Source organism: Metopolophium dirhodum, chromosome 9 (assembly GCF_019925205.1).
Source record: "Metopolophium dirhodum isolate CAU chromosome 9, ASM1992520v1, whole genome shotgun sequence".
NCBI classification, from domain to species: Eukaryota; Metazoa; Arthropoda; class Insecta; order Hemiptera; family Aphididae; genus Metopolophium; species Metopolophium dirhodum.
The window spans coordinates 17,684,773-17,712,225 of NC_083568.1; the positions used below are offsets into that span (position 1 = coordinate 17,684,773).

At 33.3% G+C, this 27,453-nt stretch overlaps 1 protein-coding gene across 2 annotated transcripts in view; it reads right to left on the reverse strand.

Annotated features, from left to right (window-relative positions):
* Positions 1–3,231: 3,231 nt before the first annotated feature.
* Positions 3,232–27,453, reverse strand: part of LOC132952959 (serine/threonine-protein kinase NLK) — a 30,260-nt gene continuing 6,038 nt past the window's right edge. Inside the window, exons 2-9 of one of the 2 annotated variants that reach the window (XR_009665542.1) lie at positions 22,477–22,606; positions 22,344–22,399; positions 8,004–8,196; positions 6,904–7,113; positions 6,505–6,693; positions 6,165–6,369; positions 5,882–6,039; positions 3,232–4,418 (exon numbers count right to left, since the gene is read on the reverse strand). Coding sequence is in view for 1 of the 2 variants with exons in the window: in XM_061025486.1 (XP_060881469.1) it covers positions 4,409–4,418; positions 5,946–6,039; positions 6,165–6,369; positions 6,505–6,693; positions 6,904–7,113; positions 8,004–8,196; positions 22,344–22,399; positions 22,477–22,606 (1,087 nt within the window). In the remaining variant the exon portion in view is untranslated. The remainder of the gene's footprint in view (positions 4,419–5,881; positions 6,040–6,164; positions 6,370–6,504; positions 6,694–6,903; positions 7,114–8,003; positions 8,197–22,343; positions 22,400–22,476; positions 22,607–27,453) is intronic. The other variant, XM_061025486.1, reaches the window with a different exon arrangement.

Here is a 27,453-nt window from a genome sequence, read left to right on the forward strand (position 1 = left end):
ACTAAAATTGTAGGTATAGTAGGTAAGGTTAGGTACCTATCCAGTGCCCAATACCTTGCATATTGATAATTGATAAATAATTTTAAGTAGGTGCATAGGATTTCATTAATAAAAATATTGGCAGATCTAGGAGGAGGGGCAAAACGATACTAATACAAAGTACGGCGTTATATTGGTTATATTCACGATTTAAATTAAAACAATTTTCATAATGGGGTTCATTATTAAATATTTCTGTTTGTGTATCGTAAATCGTATATCGTTTTGTTTTATTAATTGCTAAATGTTTATTAATGTTGATTGTATATTAAAATATTACTATACCAATATCCACAACACCTTTTTATGTTCCGCACGCCACAACCAACTACCTTGCAAATGAACAGTTGAGGAGATTAATACGAGGAACGCCAATTTAGAACCTAATTTTCTGTTTTAAATTGTATTTTGTATACCTTTGTTTAAGTCACTCAAATTCTAATGTGTGTAATGAATCCTTTTTCGATTATGTTAAAATTACCTTGTGTTATATTTGAGATATTTCACTGTAAATAACTAATTACAAGCTGTAAATATTTATGTAAAATGTGTCTATCCCGTAAAACAAATAAAAATAAAATATATTTTTAAAGTTATAAGAGTTCATTATTAACTATTTATTATGTGTTTTGTTTGTGGCTTTATTTTTCAATTGTCAATGTACATTACTTTAGAATTTTTTTGTAGAGTACACACTCACCCAATCGATACATAGCCCAAACAGACCAAATTTTTGGTCGACTCGCCCAAACGGTCTACGCCCGACTGTGGTGTACCTCAGGTAGCCTATCTCCGACGCCGTGTGATATCATATTATATAATATTATATTGTATATAATAATATTGACCAATATTATATACCTAAAAAATTTGATTTTGGTTTAATTTTCGACCATTTATACAGTGTTGATAGTCATATAATGATATAATATACAGAGAAAAAAAGTTATAGCGAGCTCTTAGGCCGGTGTTGGGTACACAAATATTATATGTGATCATTCTGATACAAATAGTAAATACGATCGGCGTGTAGGGACGTATTTTGACATTATTAAAACAATTATTGTCTTACACACTATCGTTATTCGTTGTATATTTTTGAACTATATAGATACATACGAACGTGTTATAGAACTTACTGGGGAAAACTGCTGGAACGACAGTGGTTTGATCGACCACACCAATATATCGTATCGAGGAATAAAATAAGAAGTGTGCGTACAGTGAGATACAGAATCAAAAGGATAGTAACATTTAAATATGTCATAAAATACAATGTATATCATTTCGAATTATCGCCGTATATAATGCGACACGGAATACGCACGTCTGTATACAACCAACGAAATGTGTCATACTATTGATTATAAATATTATAACAATATTGATTAATATATATAAAAAAAAATATTTATAATCAATGATCATATTTATATATAAATCTATTGCTGTTCTCCCAGCAAAAAAACCTAATGTTCTCAAACCGATAACTTTAATTGTATTTGTTATCCGAAAAATAAAAACGTTACGTCACGGACAAAGTTCTTCCCTATGCGTTTTGGAATTTTAGTAATTCTACTAAAAATATAGTGGGAGTAAAGTTGTTACGCGCAAAACAATTTTTGGTTAAGTTGTACATTTGTAAGACGGAGACAACACATGCCGGTAGCACGTCCTCTTAATGTGGTAATTATGTATAATTATACATGATTATCTGATTGAAATTAATTTTTGATAAAAAAAAAGTTCACCCCCCCCCCCCCAAAAAAAAAATAAACTCGAATTACTTGTATTTCATGACTGTAAGTTTTGGATTTTAACCTAAAAAATGACGTGACATTATAACTCTAAACAGTTACGAGTATACTTCAAGTGTAAACGTAATATTTTTTTCGACTTAGTGAATGTGCAATGGTAAAATAATCACCCTGTATATTCTGTACATATCGCCTAAGCGTACAGTGCATACGAATTTATCTATTTATACACTATCGAGTATGGACGTCTCTGCGTTGAAGCGTTTAATTTCGGGTTTTCAGCGGGGTGCCTGCATTACCGCACGTTTTGAGCGGGCCAAATTTGTCCTTCTACGTTCTGTCATTTTCTCCATTGAGCTCGAAATGCACAAACCGATAATTAAGTGAAAGTGTGCGGTTTGAGAAATTGGGCCATCTATCCAACATTAATAGGTAGGTATAGGTTGTTTTTGTTGTGTCAAAATGGTATACGTATGTATGGCCAGAGATAAAAAAAGTGATGACGACCTATATTGTCCGCCCGAGTTACGGTGAAACGACCTTTCTTCCGTTTCGTATCGAACACAGAAGTCGGTGGCTCACCTTCCGTATGGAAATAAATAAAGGAAATAAACGAAATACGAAAAAAAAAAAGAGACTATAGTTTATGTTATCTATACTCTATAGGTATAACATACATGTACAAATGTATTTTTAACACGAATATAATGTATAGGGGCATTGTATTGTACCGATATACATTATCTCGAACCACTTTGGTTTTAAAAAATCGGATAATACTATAATAGTCACCGATATTTTTAACTACCCCCCACCTCGTGTAAAAATATTTTTTATCGCCTTTTTAAACAAATATTATTAGTTTATTAAATATAAAATCAGACGATAAAATATTCGCCAGCAAAAGTGCGTTTCCACATATCGAGCCGAAAGACCGAATGCGATGACTGCGCGATTATCCGATGTGCGAGATGGGAATGAAATGCTAAAGGCCTAAGTGTGTCCGGAAGAGAAAACCAAAGGGTGTTGGTCACTTACAGGGGCGCGGCATTTCATTTTATACGTGCGGGCAGGATAAGTCGCGGGCGCAAAGAAACGTTCGTGGCCAAAATTACACATAAAAATTCACAATGTAAAACAGACACTAAAGAAGACGTTCGTTAGTTGGGAAAACGTATAAAAACATAAAATGCACATGAACAGAAGAAATTGGTTACGAGGACCGCAGCAAAATTCCACTATATTATAGTATTACAGAAATCTCTGCTAAAAACGACATTTTTCATTTTATTGGTTTTTTAATGCGCTGTTGTAATAATATGCTCGCGGTTTTTACGGTACATAATAATATATCTAACGATATTATAGTTATTGCATGAATACACATAAAATAATATTGTTGACGTCGCAACACGAGAAGAAACAAAAACAGAAATATATTATTAAAATTTAATAAATCACCCGCTCTATTTATGTTAACAAAAAAAAAAAAAAAATATTATAATAATAATTCACACAGCTATTACAAATATCATGTTTCAAAAATCTGTGAAATTATATAATAATATATGCATACGTATATATTATTATATATTATATTATAGTCCGACCCGTACAGATGATTACTTAAAAACTAACACTCCGAATGTATGCAGTATGTGTTATGTACGCGTATTTTGTATACAAAATAATATTATATAATACGTCGATTGAACAATACAGATGGATGGAGGAGAAAAAAAAATAAAACAGTGACATTATTACTATACAGCGTGGTCGTTTTTCGGGTTCGCGAAAAAGTACATGACAATTAAGTGCGATTCACATATTATTATAATACACATTTAAGTTGTACAAATAATTATATACATTACGAAAATACATTCATCGCTTCGCTCAGAATCTAAAAATCACTTGGACACATTATTTACAAAAATTATCTTCCGCGCACACGAGCGCGTTGTCGTATTCGTCTTTTACCGCGTTACTATATTACATATATAATTAAAAAATAAAAACACACGTCTTTCCGATACATTACGTTTTACGGCCGTTTAAAGCTGATGTTACGTCTTTAAACCGATGGCGTTTAACGTGAATGTATATGCTGTTAATATCATTACCGGATGAATTATGTTTAAAAAACGAGTATAATTTTTTTTTCATATTTATAAATAGGTACGTTATCATATAATATTGGTAAACATCGAAAATCAGAGCTTGATATCATAATGAGTGGTTTGTGGTGATTAGGTTTCATGGTTGGTAAAAAAAAAAAATTAAAAATTATAATAATTATAAGAAAATAAGCGTACTAAAAAAAAAAGAAAAATTGGGCACTGAGCTTTCATTCAATCGTCTAAATAAGTAAAAATCAAGCAGTTTGCTCACACATACAATAAAAAGAAAGAAATAAAAATTCAGGATTATGTACATTTTTTTTTTTTGTTTAATCTTCTTGTCTCGATTTCATTGTGTTATATTCATTCAGTCTCGGTCTCGGGGAGCGCAATTTGAGATCCGGTTATCACGTTAATATAATATATATATATATATATATACAATGTAGATAGGTACATATAAATATAGGGAAATGAGGCAGTCTGCTCCGATCAAACATCACTGAAACATGAGAAAAATCAATTATTACAACATATCATTATTGTAGTATGTTAATTAATATCACACTACTAGAGAGTAATAATAATAAAAATAATAAAACACGATCGAGGGGTATAATATTTTGTATGCATAAAACGCGCACCGTTAAAACCTAAAACGCCTTGCCTTTGTGGGACAACTCTCCAGGCTATATCATTATATTTTTACTGTAGACCACAATATCGTCACACGACATAATAATATATATTATCTATCAAAAGACGTCTATACTCTAACCGGCGTTATCGCCCGGAAACCGTACAAATAGTGTAATGGGGGAAATAAACGTTATCATTTTAAAAAAACTGAGGGCGGGGACAATAAATGAAACAAATCGATACCGCACTATAACGACGACGTATTCGGTCTAACAACACAATATTGAACTGCAGCTGTCATCACAAAATACATGCACAATATACGTATATACACACACACACACACACATTTATATAATTAATATTTATCACCGACAAATATATAGAAATATATTTTACTACTATAAACGTATGTATTTGAAAAGAGCAAAAAATTCATGTTATAAATTATATTGATATTGTTGAATATAAAACACTAGATAATTGTATATAATATCTAGTTTTTTTTTTGAGAATATGGATTTTCCATGGAAATTATTAAATTTTTTTTAAACAGAGAAAGTAGATACTTTTTTTAAGTATTATATGTTTAAGGTTGAAAATAAAAGAAAATATAGTAAATATTAAATAGGTCGATTATTTGAAAATATGTACGAGTGGAACTCTATTTAAATTGATACCTAAATAAAATATTCTAATATATATTTGTTTTATTAGATACCTATACAAAAATGTTATCAAAAAAGGAATAAGATCGACATATTGACCTATTATTTATAAGATACTTCTTTAGTATAAACAATATATATGTATAAAAACCTACAATTTGTTACATTTTTGGTTTAATCCAACTTATGCATACGCATTGGTACGCTTTTAAAACAATGTACAATTCGTCATGTTTAAAAATAGCAAATTTTTTTTAAACAATTATAAATGCTAACGCCGAAGTTACTATTACTGCGCAACGGTAAAACATAATGAAGTATCTAACCGTAAATTAATAACAACGAAATGTATATTCTCACATATACCCATAAAGTAGGACCTACCTAACAACAATATTTTAATATCGAAACGGTAGTCACGTTTGTGAACATTCATAAACCGATTAAAAAGTAAAAATTTTGTCAAAATTATTAAATAAAAGAAGAAATAAAAAATATGTACGTTTGAATACGTTTACGCCGAAATGGCGATATACCTAAACATGTATACATAAATGTATATTTGTAAGATAATAGTAAGTTAATCGTATACGTGCTATGCCGAGATATTATTAAAATGTATGTATATATGCATTATGTATACTATATATATAGGTACCGGTTAGTCGAGGTGTAGTTTTATTTGGTGATTCAGAAGAGTTGGACGTTTCTCACAGCCTTACCTCGAGAAACTTTTAAATGCCGCCGACTGGGGATTTATGCACAATGGCACACGGTGACTGCTCAACTGGTCGCCGATAAACTTGTGAAGTTCCTCTGTAAGAAATAAAGATTTAGTAAAACGTAAATAATATATATACCGTCACCGTGACGTCATTTCCGTGATGAAAACTACATATTATTATACAACAACACCTTATAGGGCGCGTATACATGCGTACCTTTGACTTGTTGTACATTCGACATTTTCTTCTCCCATTTATCGTCGAACGTCTGTGGCGCCACCGGTTCGTAATCCATACAGAAATGCCGGAGACCCGTCAACGGTACCGTGAAACAGCATTTGCACATGCAGCTGTGATACCTCAGACGGCCCTCGTCTATGTAAGGATGGACCAGCGCATCCATGACGGACATCCGTTTGTCCTGCGTGTCACGTTAACACAAAACCGAACGTTAATAAAGAGAACAAAAATATATAACGGCACGCGCTATACCAAGCTACACCTAGGGAGGCTATTATTTGAGATGGCTTAATTCAGGCTGTACGTTAACACTTACCGGGTTGAAAACTAGCATCTGGGAAATCAGGTGAACCGCCTCGTGCGTCATCAACGAAGACAGAGAGTACAACAGAGACATGGACGGTTTCTTCATGCGTCGTATGAGCATGTGGGAACGGGCTGCCGGACACGCGTGGGCCATGTCTTCCATAGTCGGAGTACCGAGTAAGTCCGTTATCAATTCCAACTGTAAAAATGACAAGCATATAAATAAGTTCGAGTATGCAATATGCATACATTTAATATTATTATTTTTATCATCAACGCGTCGTCGGGTGTGTGCATACATTATATAATTGTATGCTATGTAATAGCCAATAGGTATTATAATTTATAACACCAACATGGTTATTATATTTCACACATCCACTTAACTAGGGGTATTTGGGTGACTTACTTGTTGAACCGTGTCTTGGCCTTGAAACAGTATCCGCCTGGTGACGAGTTCGGCAAATATACAACCGACACTCCACACGTCTATGGCCGATGTGTAGTGTTTGGCTCCCATAAGTATTTCCGGCGCCCTATAATATTGTGTCACCACTTCTTGAGTCATGTGTTTGGTCTCATCTGGTTCTTCTACTCTGGCCAGACCAAAGTCACATATCTATAAACGGGATATGTAAAAACTATTATAATTTGTTGAATGGTGTATTTTATATGATATAACAAAAGTGACGGTCTAAAAACCGATCAGATATTTTCGACTTTTAGCAAAAAAATTCATCTAAAAAATAGACAGACAAAAAAGGATTTAAAAAGTACCGGTTCTAACATAAAATCAACAAAAACAGCGGGTGCTCTCGGTGGTCTCAAATTTTACAATATCATAATTATATTATAGTGTAGTTAACTGTTGCAATTTTTGTTCGCTATTGACGATTTATGATCGTGAGAACATAGAAATGCTTTTAAAATATTCTCCATTATAATAGTGCTCTGGAAACAATACACTCGCGTACACGGCCAGAGTATAGTTTCAAAAACAGGAAAAGAAAACTGAATCGACTAACACTAAGCAGAGAGAGGAGCTGAAAACTGTGTAACATGGTTATAGAATTATATATACTAGTGTCATAAAACCTATGCTTATAAATGTGAAAAATTTTTCACATTTTTTCAGCGAATTAAAAGATTTTATTAAAAATAAATTTTTGAACATTTAAAAAAAGATCTATTTTTTATTTTTTATTATTACATGCAGTGTTTTAATGAGAATGTATATGTTTTAATTAAGTTACGACAGAAAAATACAGAAATACTATCGAATCGCGTGGTGCATGCGGAGGTAGAACTCAGGCGTGAAATTAATAAACCTATTCTGGACAGGAATGTAAAATATAATTATTATTATTAAATTTGGGCCAATGTACGCGCTCTGAATGTAAAAAAAAACACGCCTTTATCATAATATCATGTATCAATATATTATTTCAGACACATATTATATATCTTACAGTAAAACAACTTGTAAATTGTAGACTGTAGTATACGCACCTTTAGAATACAATTACTGTTGACAAGCAGATTTCCTGGTTTGATATCTCTGTGCAATATTCGTGCCGAATGCAGATACTTGAGACCCCTGAGGATCTGGTAGAGGAAAACTTTTATATGGTCTGGCGACAGCTGCTGCGGCGACACTATAATTTTGTGCAAGTCGCTCTGCATTAGTTCGGTTATCACGTATCTACGAGAATGCTACAAGTTAAGGAAATAACGATGACGATGATAAAATAGGAGTATACATGATAAGATATTGACGCACGTCTAGTATGTCGACTGTCGAGACGCTTTTATAAAATATAAAAAATAATAAACATACGATACGACGCTCTTGTTATCCACGTCTATAGTTCACTGTTATAATGTAAACAAATTACATGCGGGGACTGGGTATACAGGACTATAATATACCGTATTTTTAGAATGATGGATAGATCTTTATAGAGCGGCACCACCACCATGTGTTTCAAGGGATCTTTTTGTCGTTTTAAAAATAAAAAGGGGGAAAAAACGGGTATTGGCGACAATATTATTAGTTATTACTCGACTGTAGAGGGTATAATAGTGTGATACTATATGTATACTATCCAATCTCGAGGACGACGACCGCTGTATATACTTACAGTGATGTTAAACGGAATATAGCTGTAATACCCATTTTATACCGCAGTGACGACCCTATTCTTCATCAAGACTTAAGGTAAACACAAAAATTGAACGCGTCGGAGCTATTTGGTTAATCGATTGCTGCGTCAAGTTACAACGCGATGTCGGTATTTAATCAAGATCGTATTACTAGGAATACATTGTCCGGGGACAGAATTATATTATAACAACGACGCAAGCAGTCTATATTATAAACAATAATAATTGTTGTGCAATATCCGTGTACGACGAATATAGGTACACGCCAATATAAGTAGTGCAATAAAATTAATGACTGTACCATATAATAATATAACATACTATAATTTATATGAATATGATACATATATTTCAAACATTTCTATATACCGTGTGTCGAGTACAAGCGTACAAGCGTTAGTTTATGATGATCTCTGGTCGAAAAGCGAGGTGAAAGTAATAAAAGAAAAAATATGATCGCATTCAAAACGATAATTTTGTATTATATATTATATTATAATAATATATATAAACGCAATAATCCCAGAGACGCAGCTGCTGAAAATTCGAATTTCTAGACGAACTAGGGGCAACACAATAGAAACTGCAGCGCGTGCAATGCGTATATATACTAATACAATATTATATATCCTTGACGACGACGGATAAGTATTGTCAACGGCCGCCAGTAATAAATTATCTGTATATACACACTCGATTTGACCCTGCAGTGTAGTCTTATGATCACGTGGAAATGTATAGTCAGAAAACATGAAGAAAAAAATACTAAAAACTAAACAAAAATATATGTCTCGACGGCTTAAATGCGTCGTTTATTCCGTACATAAACAATAAGGATTATAGAATTTAATAGCAATCATTAACACGCGAAGAAACCCGGGATATTTCCATAAAACAAAATTTCTAATTTAAAATAAACGTGTATACTTAGTGCGAGCGCGTTTAGTTTAATCGCTTACGATGACGAAACTGACGAGAATCAATACAAATCTTCGGAGCACGAATATAATACTTTTCATCTAAATGTATAAAATCCAAGGATACAGTAAACTAGTTGAAAAAAAATTAATAACAATGGAAAGATGCGAGAAAAAATAACTGATTATATAGTATCACATCGTACAGCACCAATAGTAAAATAATGTAGTGCAATATATTGTGATTTTATTCTTAAAAAACTAGTTCATGTGTGCTTGTGCTGTAACTTGTAACTTTTAAATTCATACTTACGCAGTAACTATACAATTTAACGAGTTTAAAATGAACACTTTCTTGGTGTAGTAAATAATAAGTGGGCACGACTTAATTTATGTGTAGGTATTATAGATAAATATATTATATACCTAGTACCTACATATACAATAGACTACACGCGAGTACACAGTTTTGTGTACATCAACATTATGTATAGATGTCTACATCACGGTCACGAGGCAAAACTATATCATACATACCAAAACCGAGAAAACAGGGCACATTAAAATGTCTGTTTTAAATAAAACAGAAGATACAAAAAGGTCTTATGAAGGGTGTGTGTAGATGATACACAAAGAAAATATTTTATAGTAAGAAACACACAACGTCACTAAATGCTATTGTTACCTAACGTAAAGAGTTGACTGTTGCAGTGTACCTAACGGATGGACATTTTTCGTAGCACATGAGAAGGTATAATAATTGAATATACCTACGTAGAATTGTATACCAGTAAACGAACATGAATCTTTCAAAGAATGTTATTCGTTTTGGTTGTTTTACGGTAACATTATTTATGTTATACATCCCCAGACCCCAACAACGATATATATTGTATAAATACGACTACCTGAACCAGTTGCCTTCGGGTAAACACCCTCATTCGGGTATTTTCTTCCTAAATATCCAGTTCCCCAAAAATATGCAGACAGATCTGTTATATTTTACTTCTCACATGCGCGATTTGTAGCTCTCCTTCACTGTATACGTCATTTGGGCTGCATCGGTATTGTTTTACCTTACAGAAACTTTATCGGAGTCCGCTGCCAAACATAGGGTTCATCCACAGCTTAAATTATATAAATGCCAGGGCGGAGAGTTTGTTGAGCATTTGGTTGCCATATATATTACTTATATATATATACATTAAGTATTATATTGAATGGGATGACAGAACGAGCTAAAATATTTTATACAAGGGGAACGCACGGTATGTGTATTATACACTGACGACTTACCAGAAACACAGAGAGAGAGAGATAGATAAAGATATATGAAAGCCATCAGCCGACAGCGGTGGTCCAGTGTAATGAACGGGAGCGGGGAAAAAATCCATAGAACGTTTTCAAACAATGTACCATTATTGCATATACATATTATACATATAATATATATATATATATATAAACATTATACGTTTAGTTTTACACAACAATCGTTTGAATCGATTTTGAAGTTACGATGACGCAGTAGACAAGACTATATTATATATATACATAGAGAAGACTAGTGTTGTACTTAAACGTTCAAAGTAGTAGTTATTGATTATACGCACGATCAAAATATACTAATTGATATATATTGATATATATTAATAAGTATATAATAATATACATACCACTGTAGTTTTTCTAAAATGCACGCTTGTGATAAAAATTTGCCAAAAAAGTACGATCTGAGTGTCGCCCACGGTGCAGGAAGAAATATATGACGAGGATCGTAAGGCAATCTCCACAGTCCAACCCCCGGACTGTGCACCATATACTGCACCACCGTCTCACGTGACGACTGCCTCCACTCTTCAGAGAGGATAAAAGCGCGATACTTACTAACACGCACGAGCTAGGGCTGCAGGTCGCCTTCGCTGTCGAACACACGCAATGTAAGTAGCACAATATATTTATAAATATACAACAAAGGAGGACCTGTAGAAAAAAATCGTCTGATGACCCGATCATAAACAAGCACAATCTATAAACACGACTATATGAGTATACCTTCTCAAAGTTGCAGGTACCTACTGTAGACTTTTACGAGCAAACGCAGTTTTCAAATGTTCATATTAAATGTCGACAGTTAAAATCATTCGAAAAATCGACCAATTCGATGTTAAAATATTATGTTTTTACGTGTAAGTAGTATCAAAATTATTATTGTTCTATTACATTATACCACGATGACGATGACGACCTAAACAACACGCACCGAGGGGACGAAATAATAATCGGAGGCAGAAAATAATTTTTTAAAGGGTAGTCGTTGACTATAAGCGTTGCGTCTGGTTTACCCGTGGGGGGGGGGCTGTCCGACTGTATGCTGGACGTGTATTTTTTATAATATAATAATATATTCGCAGAGTTTAAATGATTTTAGTTTGTACCATGCATACACATATACATATATATAAATTATGCACAGACGCACACGTTATAATAATTCAATTTCCGCCAGAGTTCTCTGCACATAACTACACACGCTTCAGTGTATGTATGTATGTGTGTGCAATACATGACGCAAACACACATTTTAATTGCCCAAATCTATTTGTGTTTCGACGACACGCGGGGAGAGAAGACCTGTGCAAATCGTTGAAATAATTTTTGAGTTGATTCAATGATGACTAAATAAGGGGGGAGGAGAAAGAGAGAGAGAGCACTAGATGGCAGATAGGTAGGCGAATGCACGAAAGAGGAGACGACGTTATTTAAACGCGCATGTGGCCGTTATCAGTTCGCAGATTGTAAATATCGAATATTTATGCGCCATATGCATAAATGAAAAAATAGACCAAATATTTAAATTTTTATGGAACATAACCGGATAAAACTACAAAGCTAAGATTGATGACCTCGTTTTGTTAAAATATATACATGTGTGTATCATCGAGTCTGTAAGATAGGTATATCATGTATTTAAAATTTAAATATGAGTTTAACGTGCAGCAATTGCATTTTACTTTCAATGGAATTTTTAAAACTCTCGAAATAATTGAAATACAAAGAACTAATCCGAGACACTAAAAGAAAACTAATATTTATTGTTTACAGAACAGACGTTACCTTATATATTATAAACGCTACATATAGTCTATACGAAGATGTATTACAGTGAGCATAATAAGTCGTCGACGTTGATCGGACGAACGGACCCAACGAGTATCTCAGCGATAAATATGCGCAAATTCCTCTTGGATTAGAACGTGGCAGTAAGTGTATACGTGCTCAATATTTTTAATTTAACGCAATTTGAATTACACATCTTGAAAGTGGCCGTTCAGCAACGTAGTGAATAATATAAAATTCACGACAATAACGGTTGAAAAAATAACTTGAAACAAGATCGTATTGCGCAGTCGAAGTCGTTAAATTACATTAAATAAATATTTGCCAGTTAACACTTTAATTTGAATAATTATTTGCATTCATACTATATAATATTATAGTATACAATTAACTATTAAATAAATTCACTATCATGGTTGCACGAATGCAGTCAAAGCATATAAGCATAATATACTAAATAATATAGTGTATAGATGTAATAATAAATCTAAAAGACCTCCTTAATTAGGAAAAACATATGCGTTGAATATTTTTTTCTTTTACATACTTATTACGTTAAGACTATATTATGTAGCCAACCCAGGGTGATGTAAATATATGATTATAAAACGTTTAACGTGGACTCTACGATTATATTGTGTGCACGCTGCATACACACATACAATAATAAATATTGTGCTACGGCACGATGAAAAAATCTCGTAATTTTACGTAGGTATACGTATAACACGATAAACAACAGTCAATAACCTTCCGACGGTTAAAGTCACGTTAATTGCACAACTCTTGAACTGATTCTGTTCGAAATCGATTATTATATTATAGGTACCTACTCAGAAATTCGTATAATAATGGATACAAATGAGACAATTTAAAAATGAGATTACTAAGTATAGCATATACTATAAACCTACAGTGCATGTGTAATCGCTATGATTAATAAAAACGCGCAACGACAGCGACGCATCTTTTTGAAGACGCAGTCGTCATCATTATTTCCGGGACTGCTGCATAAACAACGGCATACATACCGCTACTCCCGTACGGCGATTATGGCCGTATTGGGTCTCGTACAGCAGTAAGCCGATTTCTCAATGGCTGGTTAAACGTTGGCTGAGTTACACGGGTCCGATGATAGGGATTATAATATTAGGTATACTGATTACTGAGCAGATCAAAAGTGTGATTATATACATATAATATCTAGAGCAAAGAAGTGAAACGGTAATACAGGAAACGCAAATATGTTTGACCCTTTTCGATCAGCTCTGCTCACTCTATACATAGAGGAATGACTTTTTTACTTTTATATTTTTTAGTGTGCAAATACGAAATATATATTTTAGTGCCTGGGCACAAATTTATATACAGACACACAATATAATATAAATATACGAAGAGCGCCGCGGCTGCACCGTCTCGCGTTTTTAACGATCTCCCGGGCTCGCAAAATTATTAATCCCCTTCTGGCGGTCCACACTCCGCCACCCCCGCCAATAAACGACCCGTCACAGAGGGATGGTGCATCGCAGAGCGGGAAGGGGCGGGACACAGCCACCGAGAGGAAACAGGGGCGTCGTCGGTCTCGGGTCGAGTCGCCGGGCCATCTGCCTCGGCCGTAACCATGACGACCGTATCATTACGCCGCGCCCCGCCACCACCGTGGGATTTTAAATTACTGCCCTTTCCCCTCGCGGTCCGGGCGGGTGGCGCCCACCAAGGGCGGCAAAGGCGGTATACGTGGCTTACTATATACTTCCACTGCCACCCTTTCAGCAGCAGCAACCACGCAGCAAAGGCCATACCCGCGTCATCGCACGCGTCATACACACACACACACACACACCGGACGCGGACTTTAGGGAAAAGCGAAAAGGGCTCCTCCACCGCCAGATTCGATTTTTTCTCCTGCTTTTCACCCGCGTATTATATTATATAGTTGATGCTGATGCTGCTGCAGTTGTTATTACATATATCTACGGCGTATTTGTCAGGGGCTGGGAATGATCAATACGTGCGGGTAACAAAGGGGAGAAACGGCTGTGGAAGCGTACATATATAATATACGTACTACACGCGTCGGTTTTTTGGGGGTTTGTCGGTTGCGGACGGCCAAAACAGAGAGACCGGAGTTGGAAAGAGGGAGAAGCCTCGGCAGGTGCCCTTGGAGCGCTCGCGGGAATGCACGGGCTACGGTCGGGTCGGGTGCCGGTCGTAACAGATATCGTAGAAAAACCACCGCCATGTTCAAGGTTTCTCTTAATTTAAAGCCGAAGAAAGTCACTGAACCGAATCGATTATAATATATTGTGAACGCAAATATGAGAGGAAGAAAAAATAACACATCCCAAAAATACACGTATAGTAGCCGCGTAATAGTTGGGAGTTGGGACAAGCAACCGCTGTTGTGTCCATGTCCATACACAGATAAGCACACAAATGATTCGAGCGTCTCGTTTCGCCAGCGGAGACCGGAAGAAAAACATTCCATCGTTGTACAGCATCATATATTATATATTATGATATTGTAACCGACAACTAGAACAAGCCGTAAAAACTGTATGGAGCTTATTAGCGTGGAAAGGATTCCTTTCGAAAAAAAAAATATTTTCGAGCAGATCCGCTCATAATGATCGTGCACGGTTTTTTCTAAATAGAGGAATTTTGGACTAAATGTTAGGTTAGGTACCAGCATTATATTACAACCTTAAAATACGATATAATCACTGCAACACAAATTAGTGTTTTCTTTGACATCATTAGGTTCTTTTAACAAAATGTCTTAATTTTGTTCAAAAATCATATGTTAACGATTGACGGTTTCATTGATCGTTATGTACTTGTATTACGTATAAACTATAAATGAAAAAAATAAAAACCAATTTGAGTCAACAGGGGATACTTACCCTATGCAATAGACACGTCCACGCACCCTCAGAATCACGTGCGTACGGGTATATTGTTTAAATTTCCCACAAGTAATACAACATATTATTATTATTACATAGTCTATTTACTCAGATAATCCAATACGTCTTTATATCGTTTTTGTTGCTGGCATCGCGTATCTCCGAGACGACGAATGTAGAACGTTGCAACAAGCTCATCGTATATATTGCGCATCGGAGCGCACGCTTATGCGCGGTGAACGTGGAGTACAGAACGCGTGTCCGTTAACGAAATTAGTTTCGTCCCGTAACCCAAATTAGAAAACACGATATTACTATTTCCTATATTATTTAGCTTGACAAAACGCTGTTAAAAAACAAAATTCAGTTCCGAGAAAACGGAACGATCGATCCGTTCTAGATATATAACTGCACCATGTCATGTGCAACTACTGATGATGATTACCTGGGGAATGAATAACGAAAAATACAGACAGCGAGAGTAAAAACGGAACAGAAAAAAACAATTCGTATCAAAATATGATCGAAAATATTACGCTGCAAACTGCACTTTGGAGTAGAAGTACGCATGCAAGCGCGCAATTATTACTGTAAATTGTTAAGTAGGCAAATAAGCAGTGGCGTCATTTCAGTTTTCAATAGAGGGGGGCAAAGGTTTAGACCGGCCCGAATGGGTAAAAAAAAAACCGCAAAAATATTAATAGTTTATTAAGATATCTTCTTTTTTTTATTTTTGAAAATCTATTAACAGCCTTATCTATAAATCAATTTTACCTGATTCATTATAAGTATATAAGTATATATTATATAATATATATATATCTTATATAAGTATATGATATATTTACAAATTAATATTATCTGAAATTATAATATATTTTTTTTTTATTGCTCGCTTACCGGCTCAAGTTTTGTCTGTTTATTAACATGCTAGAAATTATTTTCGATACTTTTCGAGCAGTTTGCGGTAATTTTATATTTTTAGTCGCACCCCTTAACCACCCATCTATTTTTTTTAGATCATATTTTTCCCAAATTAAAAGATTAATGTAAACATGCGTCGCGAAAAAAATTAATTTTAATTTAGGTACTCAACTAAATTAACACAATACGCAGAATAGTTGAATCATACACGACTATCGCAAGTTATGAAGTCGTGATCAATGATAAATAATAAGAGCGTCAATCGGTTGTTGTTTTTAGAATTTGTAATCATTTTAGATTTTAGAAATTAAACTATACGAGATTATGATACTAACTGTTCATTTTCCTTCACAAAACACACTCACACAAACAAACATACATAAATACATACATACAATGTGTACGTCCCCGCATACGTCTAAATATATTCGAACTATCAATTAGTAAAAATGTATCATTGTGACAATAATTTCTTAGTACATACTATAATATTTTCTGAAAATATTATAAAATTCCCAGACAGCAAATGTTTGACTAAAAATATTATTATAACATTATTATAGGCACGTTTTTGCACTAATAAAATATAATAATGGTAAAACGGCAACAACTGGACACCGGCCCATAGGGCTGCTTTTAAAATCAGACAGGGGCAAATGCCCACCTTGCCCCCCCCCCCAAATGACGCCACTGCAAATAAGTACGTTCTATCATAATACAATTTGTGAGCCAATATTGCAAAGTGCAGTGCGCGCGACGACATAACACATCGGGAAACAGACGATGGGCATGCACAGTGAACACATTCACATACATTATGTTTTACGATAATATATTTTGTATTAAAATAATAATATAATATAAAATATTTATTATTATAAAATATAATATTATATAAATTTTTTTCACTCTATACTGAGGCGGCACAGGTCAATTACACCCGGCCGGCAATGCACACACATACAACAACAACAATTTTCCCGTCAAGGTTACCAACATTTCGACACCTCCCCCGCACCACCGGCCAAGCCAGTCACCGACGGGTGATAGCCGTCGCAACAACAGTGGTCGCGTACCGCGGCGGTCGACCGTCGGTTTTGTGTTACTACCGGGCGGCGGCGTTAGGCCGGGACATTGTGCGGGGAAACGGCGGCGACGCGAACACACGCGCGCGCGGAACGTCTTCGCCCGGGTCTATGGGTCTTTGTACGGTGAACCAGTTTTCCCCCTGTACAGCGCTCCGGCGTCAGCGCCTCCTTTACACACTCGCATATATGTGTGTACAATAATAATAATAATGATAATATGCTCAGCAGGTAGGCATACACACACGAACGCAGGACCGAATGTGCCGGATACATACGTACACATGAAATAAATGCACTTAAACACACACACACACCCAGAGGAGAATAGTATAGACCGACGGACCCTTTTTATACGGATTTTTCGGAATGCGTCCCCAGACAATGGCAGATACGATAAATTTAAGAAGGTACAGGTACCCGCATTGCAGCCCTGCGCGGTGTCCTTTTGCTGCACTAGACACCGACGAAACAATATTATACACCGTCATGCAGGACACGACACTGCAGAGACTAGAGAGCTAAAATACAATATTACAAGAGCGACTATAGTAGTTATAATGCGTATTAAGTATTAGAGTATTGAACTGTCGCTGATGAAGAAAGAAAAATACAATAGACAAAAAACCATTTTCCCTTTTCCGACTAGCGAATAGAAGAGAAAGTGCGGTAGCTACTTTGTGTTCATTACGGCAGTCGTTGTCATCATCATCATTAAAGTTAAAACCATCGGAAACCACCCTGTAGTATAGAAAATTCCAGGAAAATCATTTAGCACCACCGGACTTTTTCCTTAATAGATTTATATTAATACAATAATATGCTTACCACTCGTCTTGAACATGATAGATCGCACCCCTGAAAGAATAGTGACACAACTCAAAAAATACGTTTTTCGAGTTATTACCATCAAAATTTTCAGAATTTTATCCTTTATATTTTAGTATACTTAAAATGATAAATTAAGTACCATTTGACCTTTGTTTTATTGTAAATCTAATTTTTTTTTTTTACTTGTCATTATTTCTGCTTAAAAAAATGACACAAGTCAAACTTAAATCAGATATATAACAAAACATAGGTGAAATATAGTACTTAAATTATTATTTTAAGCATATGCAAGTAAACTATACAATATTATGAAGAATAATATAAGATTGATAAAAGAAAAATTAATTAAAAAACCTATTTATAATGACTAAATTACATAATGAAACATTAAAAGTCGATTTCCCAACATTTTGATATTTTGATTTGTGTTTTTCACTATTCTTTCAGGGGTGCTATATATAAAGCACCACTTGCTACTCTATATTTATTATATAAGTTTGCGTCAATACGGAACGAGCACGAAAACAATATTACGAACATATGACACATTCAAGTAGTTTTCCTTGTTGACTAAAATGTTCGTAAAAACTGTATTATGATATTATTATTTATTTTTCTTTTTGAATTTATCGTGAACAAGGAAAATCATACTTCGACTATCAAGTACACATAATTTAATATACGCTATTAACTTTTTTGGTTAGCAAATCAAATTCTAGCAAACAGCTCGTTTGAGAGGACGCTACACACGCATTTTTTTGTCTCCATCTTACAAGTGCGTAACATATAAGCAAATTTATACGCTCAGCAGTTCACGTTTAGCTTTTTTAGTTTAAAAATTATAATGAATAAAAAACCCACATTCAAACATAGATAATGTTCTTACAATAAGTTTCATAATAGATTCACTCTAATTTATAAACTAAAAACGCTTTAACGTGATCTGCTAAACGTAAATTTACTGTTATGCACTTTTAAGTCGGAGTCAACAAATGCGTGTGCATCGACCTCTTTAGTAAGGTAGTAAACAATTTTAAGCTATTACTGACTACAGTACTATACTATATATAGTGTACTTGGTAATTGGTATATAAGATAAATAAAGAGATTAATTTTGAAAAATGAAAAAAATCGCAGTTTTTGAACATAAATAAATCATAATTTCTTACTAAAAAAAAATTAATATTATTAAAAGGATGTCAGCGTAATTATTTGTTTTCTCTCTCAGACCCACACACAATACATAAATACAACGCATTCACGTAAGATCGTTTTTTTTAATGATTTTTAAGTAATCTTAGAGTTAAATATTCTATTACATAATACATACTAAAATCATAGAGTATAATATTTAGGAATATTTGACATATTGGTTTTATTCTTTATTATTATTTGATTGTAATAAGGTTAAAAATTTAAAAGCACATTTTTGAAGAAAAAAAGCTGTATTTTTTGTTTTAAACAGTATATTTAGAATAACTTAATTATAATTTAATATGTAATTTACTTATATACGATGTGCCAATATCCCGTGTACTATTAAATGTTTCACCGTTTATTTATTACATTTTTTAAATTTTAAAAGTATTTTAAAAATTTTCTGAATGGATGTTTTATGTGGACATTATACTAAGTATTTATTAACTATTCAGTAAAAACATTTTTAATTTAGTAATTTATTCAATAAAATTTAAAAAAAATTAAAAATAAAAGATTGTAATAAATATAATTATTTAATAGGTAGTTTAACTTTTTTTCTGAAGGATATATATTGTTATTCATTATTAATAATAAACCAAAAAAACACAATATTCACTTGGATTGTACACTGTTTTAAACATAACAACCCTGATGTTTCATAAGAGCCAGATAAATAAAACAAATAATGAGCTGATACCCTCTAAAAAGTTAAAGCCATCTATTGAAATAATAATATACTAGAATGAGAATATAAACGCTACTACAGTGAAAAAAAAATAATATCCAAAAATAAATTTAATTAGGTATAGTCGTACAGATATTTAAAATGTTAGAATGGTTTTTTTTTAAGAAAAATGGAAATATACTTAAACGTATTTAACGAAACATAATAATAATCGAGTTTTCAATTAGGTTTTTTGAAATAATTAACGTAAATATTAATTATACACACTTTTAGTTTTTTTTTTATTTGAATGAATCGAGTTAAACAAGAAAATGTGTTTTAAAAAGCAGCAACAATGATACATTTGATTCCTACATATAAAAAGTGTACTTTTTAAAAACAATTTAACAATCTAACACGATCAAACAAGATAACAAAAACCGGAGCATATTACATTATAATACATACATATTATATCCCCCCCTCTCTTTATATTATACAACTTTAATATTATTGATTAGAGCAGATGATTATGGGAAAATGAGTTAATACAAACGGGGGCTGTTACAGTATTACTCGAATAAAGCCCGTATTCAATATATACTATATAGTCATATAGAGTAGGTATATGCTATATTATAATATTATAAACGCGTATCCCGCAGCCAACTCAACTGGTTTTAACTCAAAAAGTAACCGTCAACAGAAAAAAAATGTAAAAGGGGAATAACGTGTACTTGCACAAAGGGCGACTGACGGGAAAACACGGAGAGTTGAACGACCTTCACCCTCACATGTTCAAACGGTCTACTGATCACCATTGCCTTTTTTTCGCAGGACGTAACGTAAATTCAGAGATTTTCCAAACATCAAACCCGTACACCAAGAGCCAATAAGAGGGGTGTAGCTCAGCAAACGTTTATGAATTATTTTTAAGTTTATAAACAACTTATTATTTTGCAATTTTAATGTAAGCATCAATACAACAATAAATTAATTTATTCTCCCTAGACGGCTAGACCTAATGTCCTATAGTATTTATAAATGTGTGATTACTGATTTAAATAAATAATTTTTCTAATTCATAAGCATCCGGATTTAAATCTTAAAATGGTATAGCATTAGCAAATATTATTGAAAACGGTTTCCGCCATTGACAATTATATTGTATAACAATTACAAACAAAAGGATTTTATTTTTGGCGATTATTACTATGCATCTAATTTGTATTCAAAATTCAATAAAATATAAAAGGGTGGTGCCATCTTTACCTATCAATTATCATTATAATAGTTTACAAGTTACAACTAAAATTGAAGAAAAATCAGTCGCTAGAGATCGTCAATAATTGTATGTTAAAAATATCGCGCTATCTTCATACATATACAACAATAACCTCAGAGGTATATGCACTCAAATGAAACCATAAACACCGTATACGTGTTGTCTACAGTTACAAACACTCACAATAATACCTAGAGACAAAACACGATTCCAACGTATTTTGAAAATACAACAAAAAAAAGTAATACAATGTACCTATACATTGTACATAATATTATACATACGAATTATTACACATACACTTACACGTGCGCGCGTGTGCAGACACCTATGAGCACCTATAACAAAATCCTTTATGTACTTACTCTTATATTTTACAAGTTAAAAATAACATATATTTTACATCCAAATAGTGAATATGAATGTATGCGGCTGCGTTAAACAGCCGCCCAGTCTAGGGCGAATAAACCCGCTATTACTAAAGACCTATGAGAAACAAAGAAGAGACAGGAAATACTGGTTTATAATGGCGAGGTAGGTAACATTGTTATAAACCGGGTGACTAATGCTCGATAGGAATGCACGGTCCTATGCCACTCAACAATTTAATGTCATCGAATTATCCATCACTTCATCACGCGCGCGCACACACACCGTGATAGTTATTACGGAAAATATAACAAATTTTTCCGGATTGCCTATAAATGGCATGGCCTACCTGTGGTCGATTAAAACATAATAAAAAGGATACATTTCTTGAAAGAAATCCAAATGAGGCGGTTGCAGAATGTCAAGGGCGGATAATACCTATACAAAAGGAAAAAAAATTGATAGTAATTTTTAACATTAAAAACGACAAAATGAATAGCTTTTAAAAAACTTACATTTTCGTGTTTGAAATTGCATAACATTTTTAACTCTCTAAAAACTCGTTTCGAGGAGACTAGTGATTGAAAAACATTTGGAAGCTTTTTCAACGCGACTCTTCGTCCGTCTCGTGGATCTGTTACAGCCCTGCAAATACAATTAAAACGCTGTTATTATAATATTAAACTTGGGTACACTGTAGGTACCTATAAATACATATATATATATAAACACAATACAGATAACAATAATTATGCTGATTTAATACAATTTTCATTGAATCTATATGGCCTTGTTAAAAGTTGACTAATGTTCTATTCTTACAATGTGATTATGAATAAGAAATTATGTTTGGCAGAGACGCAAAAATCCACGGAAACAGTGTACTGTAAAGAAAAAAACACTTTTGGCGCATATGAATCGGTTTCCCCTTAGGTCAGGGTCGGTTTCCGATCGTATATCGCACCGATATGACGTCTATAAGTTTATCAACGTGATGATGATAACCACTTCACATAATATGATAAAATACAAAAATATAACTTATTAAACACGAATATTGGTACATTTTACCGAGTAGACTACCAAAATGTCCGTGGATATAAAGTTCGAGCCTTCGAGGCATAAAAATTCAACGGTAAAAAAGTTCTAAGCATAAAAAGTCGGTGGTGAAAAAGCCCGATACATATAATTAGGTAAAAAGAAAAATACGATGTGATGCACGATCAAACGTTCCATAATTAGTTTTAATATAAATTGTAACTAAATGATTTACCTGACAAAATTAATAAATAGTCTTAACGATAGTTAATACTAATTAAACTGAGAAATCATTATAATATATTATGTATGAATAATAATGTTGATTTATTTTTATAGGTAATATAAGTAAGTATATTTTATACTTGGTAATTATAATCATTGCGTTGTGGTTATACAGTAGTAGTGTTTATTTTTTTATTTTATCCTGTATAAAAAATTTTTACCAGAAGGAGTGCTTCGATTTCAATATAAAGTACCTTATCTTTTAGCAAATTAGATCAAGATGGTACTTTAGAGAGGTCATTTTTCGATTTTCTCAATAGTTATATAATGCCATGGGAAAAACGACCGACAAATTACGAAAAACCGCTAAAAATGGAATTTTAATTTCTAACGCTTTGTTTATCACCTTAGAAACGAATAAAAATAATAATATTTTAATTTCAATTCAACTTACAGGATATAATAAATAATAACAATTTAAAAAGCCAGACTGACAAACAGTCTCCGCTCAGAATAGTTTTTCTTATACAATATTCTTATTCAATGATATTATATCATTGAATTCAAGTTTAAATACAATCCATTATACATTGACCCACTTGTAACCTACTGTACAGCAGAGCGACATTCACTTACCCGTTTTTTTTTAATACATATTATTTATATGACGTCATGACGATAGTTAATTAAACTGAGAAATCATTATAATATATTATGTATATTGTTATATATTATATTATCGATATATTATATACTGGACTTTTTAGGCTTAGGACTATCACTTATCAACCGATACAATATATTGTAACCGTTTATACACCTGGTTCCAAATAGCGCTTTAGTATTTTTTTTGAGGCAAAACACAAAGGTTACAAAATATTGTCTGAAAACCGATAGATAAAATATAGATAATAATATTATAAGCTATCTTTCCTAACTAATTATTTATGTATTAACATAAATAATACTTATATACTAGAGACTAGAGAGAAGGTCACTCCTCTTCGTCATTCAACAATTCGGACAACTACTGCAAAATAAATTGATCATGTTGCGGGTATATTTTTCCCTCCACCATGCTGTACATGAATCTACATATATTTTTTTAATACAACTTTTTTTAATAACATTTTTCACAGTTATTTGATCATTGTATGTACGAGAGATATTTGACTGTGTAACTGCTACTGATTTAGTAGATGGGAAAAAGAAAGCGTAGAGACGGTGTAGAGGTTTCATTGTTATGCTTTCGTTTCATATCAAAACGCCAAGTGGAACAAAGACTACGTTACGTCCCGATTGAAGAGGACAACGCGTTTTCCGACCGAATACCGTTCGTTGGCAATCGTCGTGTCGACCCATCCTATATTTTACATTGCACCGTGTTCCTAAATTATGTTTTTTTTTTTTTTTGAACACAAGTCTAATTATTAAAGTACTTACATATTATTATATTATGCTATTTGAACTCCGCATTATTACATAGTCCGCACCGCCGTTTTCATATTTATTGTTTATAATTTATATCATTTGGTATTCTTTCGATTTATTTCTTTTTGGTTAGTACCGCCGCGCCGTATAGGTACATGCGTGTATTATATACACGTACGTATTATATGTGCTGTAAGTTTCAAGGACATATTAATTTAATAACTTCTATACGAGCGCTACCAGGCACATACCACGGTTTTCAGACCGCACATATTATTTGATCCGATAAAGATGTGTATCTCCTACTCTCACCGCGGTTCCTTCATAACCGTTTCACTCCCCACACGCAACCGTATATAAATATATAATTATTATTAATTATTTATACTGATATATACGAATTTAACTCCTATATCAAAACACCTCGATAGCTGTTATTTTTTGTATTTTTGTTTTTATACGATTTCAACTTCTACATATACTACTTTTGCGGACACCTGTACCAGAGTCTCGACAACTGCCTGCTACAATCCAGCAGGTGGCTGACACACCACAGCTTGCAATCTTATATACAGCAGCCGACCACCAGCAGCACCGGTTAGATATTCTCAACCACAAATAAGCATACATCCACGACACACACACACACACACATATATATGAATACCTAATAATACACGGCCTCCTCGTTGTATACACACGAAATTAAACAATAAAAACAACACATGTGTATCATAAGAACATAATAATAATATATAGCTAATAATAATAAAAAAAATTTGTTAAGTGCTGCGTCGTCGCACGTCACAAGAGTTCTCGTTCATACGTGTATTATAATCGTCCTTTATTGACTGAATAGGTTTTCAACCAGAGTTTGTATAACGAGAGCGAGTAATAAATTCACGTAGGTACCTAATATATAATATCATAAGATACGAGACATAAGATATAAGACATTCGAAGTAAGAGTAGAGGGAGGAGGTCGAAACTGTTTATTTGAAACTCGCGTCTGGTCACACGACGGTTTTCTTCGTGGGAAATTAGTGTTATGCCGCGTACAACGGTATACGCATGCGCATGTACTGCATCAGAGTACCGCAGTCGAATTCTCTAGTGGGTTGTCTTTCTCTCTTCAGGTTTTGTGTTTATTATATACACACATATAACTATAATACTGTATACTATAAGGTTAGGTTATTATTTTTTTTTTTTACATAATAATAATCATTAAAAAATACCCCGTGAACAATGACCCTTCCACACAAAAACACACATTCTATATTATATACCTACACGCCATTCTGACACAGGACGTAGTTGGGAACAGTTGGCTTCTAAACGACGGTATACATGCAGCACACGGAGGCCTATATGGTATGCGAGCGACGTAAATATCGATTCATTTAAAGTAGCAGCCGCGACGACCGACTCGGTTGTTGTACCCGTCGTCCGCCCCACTATATATTATATGTGTACAGCACACAAACTCTGCTCGAACGGATCACTAAATTAAATATGGTTTGATCAACTTAACGGCGCAGTTGTATAATACACACACATAATACATATAGTATGTGTTCACCATACGTTGTGCGTATACTTGTGTGATTGTGTACGTTAACATTGACCCACGACAATATTATATTGTGTGTAATCTATAAACTGATAAAATGTGTTCATGCACAAAGGTTCGTCCGTTTCGAAATTCCAATTTTTTGTTTCGTATATACTTCACGGTCTGCATTAAGTATTTAATTTATATTACACGACGCAGCGTGTGCGTCAGCCTAGTGAGGGAAAATTAATACCTTGCTAAAAATATCGGATTTTCGACTGTTCGAGATCCGATTATGTTAACTAAGTTCAGCAATAATACACTTTTGTCAATTATATATGCTAAGACTTTTGGACTAAATTATGAAAAGTTGTTATTGTGTTCTTAGTTATTACTGTACTATGGTCAAACACATTATTTTAGAATATTTACAACGTACATTATACATTTATACAACGTATATCATTATATCGGACGTTTTACAGCCATCAACGCACATAGGTAGAGAGAGAAAGAGAGATACTTAATAATAACAAGTATTCCGTCATTAAGTAGTATTATATAATATGCCTACTGGCTACGAATAATAATAATAATAAGTCAAATACCGAAAACATTAGAGTAATTAAAAATTATTACTTATTGATTAAAGGACGACTTTTGGTTATTTGTTCATTTTTATTAGGTTTCATCAGTTGAATTCAATACATTTTTAGAAAGAACCAACTAAATTCTTAAGTCATATATTTTGGCTTAACTATGATAATGCACATATCAATATATCTGTCAATATACATTTCAACGTTTTGTCAAGAATCATATTATGTTATTTTAGTAAAATTTAAACTTTAATTGTATATTATAAGATGATACGATTCGAGAATATAAAGAATTTTATCATAGCCACTCAATGATAAATATTAAATTAAATGACTCTTATATTATGATTTTAATAAAAGTTTACCTATTATTGTAGCAATATTAATTTATTATATTTTCAGTAAGTATTAAATAAATGTGGACTACAGGATTTACAACATCTATACATCTATATGTGGGTAGATACAGTTGAAGCATAACGTCTATATGGGGCGGCTCCAGTCCGAATAGGTTTTGGTTCGTTGATTATACATTTATACCGATACAAAAACCAGGGCAACCTTAAAAGTTACGACAGAGGCCTCACTGGTAGGTGACTTAGTAGTTAGTCTAATATGTACAGATTAAATATAAGTGTGTATAT